Source organism: Sesamum indicum, unplaced genomic scaffold (genome assembly GCF_000512975.1).
Source record: "Sesamum indicum cultivar Zhongzhi No. 13 unplaced genomic scaffold, S_indicum_v1.0 scaffold00284, whole genome shotgun sequence".
Taxonomy (NCBI): Eukaryota; Viridiplantae; Streptophyta; class Magnoliopsida; order Lamiales; family Pedaliaceae; genus Sesamum; species Sesamum indicum.
This window is the reverse complement of record NW_011628178.1, coordinates 14740-20922: the sequence shown is the minus strand read 5'-3', so window position 1 is coordinate 20922 and position 6183 is coordinate 14740. Positions and strand designations below refer to the sequence as shown.

Here is a 6183-nt window from a genome sequence, read left to right as displayed (position 1 = left end):
TGAATTTAAAAAAAAAATCTCTCTTTTAATTAATAAAATATTAATTTATCGATAAATTAATATCTCTCTAAATTAATAAAATTTCATGGTCCCAAGGTTTTAATTTATAGAGGTTTTACTGTATATTCTTTTGACTGCAACCCATAAATATGGACATGATTGGTTTAATAGATTATTGCAGAGATCATAAAAAGACAGGACAGAGGCTGGTGAATGAGAGGTCCAATGGGAAGATCCATGTTTTAAGTGTATTCAAGGTTATTATTAGTTGTTTGCCGTGTTTATGCATGTAAATGAAATGCTTAAATTAATTGCTTTGAACTACAAATTGTCTAATATTTCTCTATTCAACTATGAATTCTAGGGATTGCTTTATTTGGTTCCGTACTTACTTAATAAGTTGAGCTATGTCATAATAATTACATGAACCCTCATTGATGTGGTAAACTCCACAACGAGATCAACTACACTTTGATGGTGCAACACTATCTTTTACTTGTTTCTTGCAATTACTACTTTCTTGGATCCAACACAACGAGTTATTTGATATGCTTGATAAATAATGCTCTCTTTCCACTAATCATGTTTAAGTCATATAGACATATTTCTAATACTTTGTAAGTGGTGTTGCGTCACATTAAAAATTGAAAGAATATAAAATAAAAAGAGGAACTTAAATCACAAAGGCTTTTTCCACTGAAGACCAAAAGTACTACAAACAAAGTATTCTTTATTTACAATAGGTCAAATTTGTTCTAAAGATAATAGATATCGATGTCCTAAAAAAGGAACCGCAAGGCTCTTGTGTGTGTCATGAAAGCTAGTGTGTTAGTGAAGCAAGTTGACGACTGTATCATTTGGCTAACACTTGTCGGATCATCTTCACTAGCATTACCCTGCACATAATCAACAATATCAGTATCATTTAAAGTATGTAAAGAGCAAAATGCATAATGTATCTATCAATATACATCTATTACGATTGATGGCTCTAGAGTTTGTATTTGATTTCTCAATTATGTGCTTGCCAAAATAACTTCATGTCGTTAAAAACTGTGCGGGGAAATTTAAGAATTGAAGTAGGAGATTCAAACACTCAATTGTTTCACATTGACCACTAAAAAGAATGTGCTTTTTGACACTATCTAGAACAACATGATAACCTAATGTATCTATCTCTTCCTCTCTACCATTTTTCTAACCAAAGACGCAAACCTTTGTCCCTATCTAGTTATTCTCCATCGATTTTTTTTCCATATTTTAAAATTCAAGAAAGGGTGAAACCATTGTATTTTTTCTTTGTATACTTCAAATCCAAAAATGCACGTGATTTCTATGAAACCTTCACATTCTCAACATTCTAACTTGGAAGTAATAGGATTATGAACTTTGAGGCAGTTTAAATACCTTTGTCCCTATCTAGTTATTCTCCATCGATTTTTTTTCCATATTTTAAAATTCAAGAAAGGGTGAAACCATTGTATTTTTTCTTTGTATACTTCAAATCCAAAATGTACGTGATTTCTATGAAACCTTCACATTCTCAACATTCTAACTTGGAAGTAATAGGATTATGAACTTTGAGGTCAGTTTAAATGTGAAGAATGCAAGGTAGTTCGGAGTTGACGCCTAAAAGGGAGATAATCCTCCATTGTTTTTGTTAATTTATTCCCAAATTATTCATTATGTTAGGTTTTATCCAATTTGCTTTTTCAAAACCTTTTGATTGTCATGCATTTAAAACTTTTGTACAAATTGTACAGAAACACCATATTTGTCCATGTCAACGTCCAACCTTTGCAGGTGTATCATAGTAAAATTTATTGAAAATCACTACTACGCAACCACAAATTAGTTTATTTTTGAATTTCAGAAATAAAATATCATACACTACAAGATAAAGCGGTTGTCTAGATGCCAATCTCATTATTTATTTTTATATTACTTGTACACCTATCATTTTAAAAAATTTGTTACCACATCTTGGCGAGTAGCAATATAGGTAATGCATGTAGTTCTTTAAGTATTATCAATACAATTATTTATCACAACAACAAAGTTAATTACACACTTTTATGGAATTCTAAAGAAAAAAAATTTCATTTGTTCTAAAGTAATAAATCGAATGCACTTCAAACTTCAAAGTGTTTCCAAGAATACAAAAACTGCTTTAAATGACAATAAAGATCAATTAATGACTTTCTTTGAAAATAAAAACATGTGACTTTTTTAGGCACTTATCCACAAACAAGTAAATGAAATACATCTATATACTTATTAAAATTGCACAAAATATTCAAAGTCTGTAAATTTATCTTAAAGAAATTAGTGCATTTTGATACTGATTTTGAAAACATGAGTTGATAACACAAAGCACTTGACAAGAGAAAACAAATCTTAGTAAAAGAATAAAAAAGAAAATAATTTTTTTAGAAATATACTATGGTTGATTATTCAATAAAACTAAAAAAAATCCCATATCTAGTATTAATTTGTTCATTAAAAATATTTATCAAATGTTTGAGATTACATATATTTACAAAATTCATGAAATCTTCTTAAAAAATTTTAATTGGCTAGAAAGACAACCGCTCTACGCTTTAGCATAGTATTTTATTTTCCAAAGTCCACAAAATAAAATAACTCATAGTTGGATAATATAGATTTTCGATATTTTTTTATGATACACCTGCAAACATAGATGTTAAACATGAACCAACATGATTTCTGTAAATTCATACAATAATTTTAAATGTATAACAACAAAAAGTTTCAAAATAAGCTCATGAAGAAAACCCAACACGACGAATTAATCAAGAATAAATTTACAAAAAAAAGGGGAGATTCGTTCTCCAATTTAGGTCTCAACTCTATACTTGCACCATTCACATTTCAACAGCCTCAAATATTCCCAATCCTATTCTTTCCGAGTCAAAATGATGGTCACGTGAGTTTTTCAAAGAAATCAGCGCACAAAATTTGGATTTGAAGTTTACAAAGTATAAATTTAATGGTTTCAACCTCCTTGATTTCAAAATATGGGAGAAAAGTCGGCAAGAAAGAACTAATAAGGACATTGGTTTCTTTTCGGTTAGAAATTTGACGAGAGGAATATGAAGATACACAAGTTTGACGAGAGGAATATGAAGATACACAAGTTAACATTAGGTTCTAAAATATCATCAAAAAGCATACTTTTAGTGGCCAAAATGTGTCCCAATTGAGTGTTTAAATCCTACTCAACCCTTTTGATTCCCACACAATTTTTAGCAATATAAAGTTTTTCGGTAACACAGAATTTGCAAAACCAAATCCAAAGCCTTCAACCTTTAATAAACGAGTACACATAACCTATAATACTATTAATATGCTTCACTTGTAGAATCAAATATATGCATGCTACATGTGTTAGGCCACCATTTTTAATTGCAGAATACATACGTTTGGAATTTTCTAATGATGATTCGTCATATCTGTCTGATACTCTTTGGGACTTCAAACATGCTAGACAATTCACAATTTTAATGGCACTAGCAAGACATAGACAATGACAATACTGCTAACAATAAGCTTGCAAATAAAATAATTGCTAATAAATAATATGACATCTCTATTCAATAAAATAATTGCTAACAATAAACATGCTAATAAGGCAGAACTACGAATAAACCAAGACATAGAAGATAACAACATAAATACATGTGGCATTCTCCAATTCAAAGGCATAATATGCAACAGAAATTGACTGGTAACAAAGATAATAGCAGTTAAGACAAAGTAGTAACTTACTGCTCCTAAAGTAGTAGACTCCCAGTTGCCGATCAAAGCCAAAACTTTTTCAAACTTACTGCTCCTAAAGTAGTAGACTCCCAGTTGCCGATCAAAGCCAAAACTTTTTCAAACCAAAGTGCTAGCGAAGGAAGCCTCACTAGCAGCTAAATTGCAGAAAATTTGCGAAAACATCACTAACCTCTCACACAGACTTACCAATTCTGATGGCTTGCAGTCTCAAGTTTGGTTTCCACTATCAACCACCAAATGGGAATCCACTGTGAAAACATGCAAATGTGATTAAATTCCATTACAAGAAGGGAAAGACCCAAACCCAAAAAAACAAAAGAAAGACTAGATAAGCATATGGCTAAGCAAGAGGATAGAAGAATAAAATCAAAAAACATCTCACGATATTCTTGTGTTCAATATAGTGAAGATTTTTAAAATTTCAATGCATGCATAAATCTGAAATGTTTACTTTTAACAAATAAAATTATTATTTCGTATTTAAAGAGTGGAGATATACAGTGTAAACAAGGGAAACACGAGATATGCTTTTGTCAAATATACGTCAACAGAAATTTTCACGAAAGAACTTACAGCTGCTAGAATAATGTACAAACATCGTCATTTTCTCAAAATCCTTTCAAGAGCCCATGAAAAATAGTCTCAACACTTCAAATCATTACAGCCAAATGGGGAAAAGAAACAACAAAAAAAATTAAAAAGACAGAATAACATTGCACTGAAGAATTTGTAGAAGGAATATCGATCAGTAATAGAACATATATAGAACCTTGAGCCCTTTTCTTTATTTTCTTAGTATTTCAAAGTTTGAACATCTAAAATTTAAAAATGAATTAAGAAAAGGAAGAAAAGGGATGGGGAGAGTTCATACATATACCTTGAAACATAACCTAGGTGAGCAGGAGCCAAATCGTTAGTGAAGACCAGTTGACGAGCCTTGTTCAAGGTTTCTGTCTCCCTATCTGAGAAAATATAATGAAGAAATAAAAAATTTCAGCAAGAATCCAAAGAAAAAAAAAAAGAAAATACAGTAGCCCAGAAACATTTTCCTTACATGAATGAGAACAGGGATTGACAAGACAATGCTCCACTGTACAAGGAAAACTAATTGGCGAAAAATCGAAGGGGAGTATTTTACAACTCTACTTTTATTTATTGAGGGTTAATAAGAAAGATGCAGTGATGGAAATTGTCTTGATTTTATAATGTGAAGAAAAACGTAGAACATTGAAATTAGGGCAATGAAAAGAGGTTGCCTTGACGGTGGCGGTTCATGTGTCCCCCAAGGGCTTGAGACTTGCAGAACTTGAGGGAACAAAACCTGCACTCGTAGACCTTCCCGGCCTCATCTTTTCCCTCCTTAGCGCCGCTTTTCTTTTTCCTGTAGCCTCCTGCAAATATGCCAATTACATCAACTTTGATCAGACTAATCTTATACCTAAATTCCAACCTAATTCACCCCAATCAAGATTTTTCTTCCTGTCTTATCATACTTACTAGAGGGGTTTCCTTTTCATACTACAAAATCCCATGAAAAGCCCGAAAACTCTTTTCAAGAAAGGTAGAGAGAATCTGAATTAAGATTTTGGGGGGAATTTGTTGATTAATTGAAGAAGGTAGAGAGAATCTGAATTAAGATTTTGGGGGGAATTTGTTGATTAATTGAAGATTTGAGCAAGAGAGTTTTCAGTTTTATTGCGCAAGCAAAATATCTTCGCAGAAGAAACAGAAATTGATATCAAAAGTTTCTGAGAAGCACAAAAACACAAGAATCGAATTCTGAAAACTGTTCCCTTTTCGTAATCCAGGGCATAAGGGAAGGGTAAGAAGATGATATATATATATATATATATTATTACAGAATTTCAGAAAATTTCATTGACTGATCAGTTGTAATCTTGGTTTCATCTTTTTCTTTTACTTTTTGCTTAACTTCAAGAAGATGTAATAAAAAAACCGCAGGTACTAAAGACAAAGTAATGTACCAGCAGACGAGGAGCTGTCCTCTGAGGCCTGTATACCATCTTTAGTGTAATCTTCGGGTCTAATGGATTTCCCTCTGGTCTCCTGGAAAAACAAGAACAAAGAGAGAGAAAGTGAAGGAAACTGATCGAAGAGTTTGAAAAGATGAAATTGTGTAATATATAGTGGGCCAATCAACGGTAACATTTCTTTCTTTTTTTTTTTTCTTTTTAATTTAGAATGCTTATAAAAATTAGCCTCCAACGGTAAACATTTGCTTGGAAATTCAAATTAAAAATAAATTTGAGAGATTTTTTTCTTTATTTTATTCAGTATTTATCAAAAAAGATATTGAATATACTTCAAAAAATAAAAGATAAAAATATAATATACTTTAATATTTTTAATTCTTTATCCACA

At 31.2% G+C, this 6183-nt stretch overlaps 1 protein-coding gene across 1 annotated transcript; it reads right to left on the bottom strand.

Moving 5' to 3' along the window:
* Positions 1-677: 677 nt before the first annotated feature.
* On the bottom strand, positions 678-5970 carry LOC105180031. The gene is made up of 5 exons (XM_020691524.1): positions 5787-5970; positions 5058-5192; positions 4679-4763; positions 3988-4047; positions 678-896 (listed from the first exon to the last, which is right to left on the bottom strand). The coding sequence occupies exons 1-5, from the start codon at positions 5968-5970 to the stop codon at positions 854-856; spliced, it is 507 nt and encodes a 168-aa protein (XP_020547183.1). The 3' UTR covers positions 678-853.
* Positions 5971-6183: the final 213 nt, after the last annotated feature.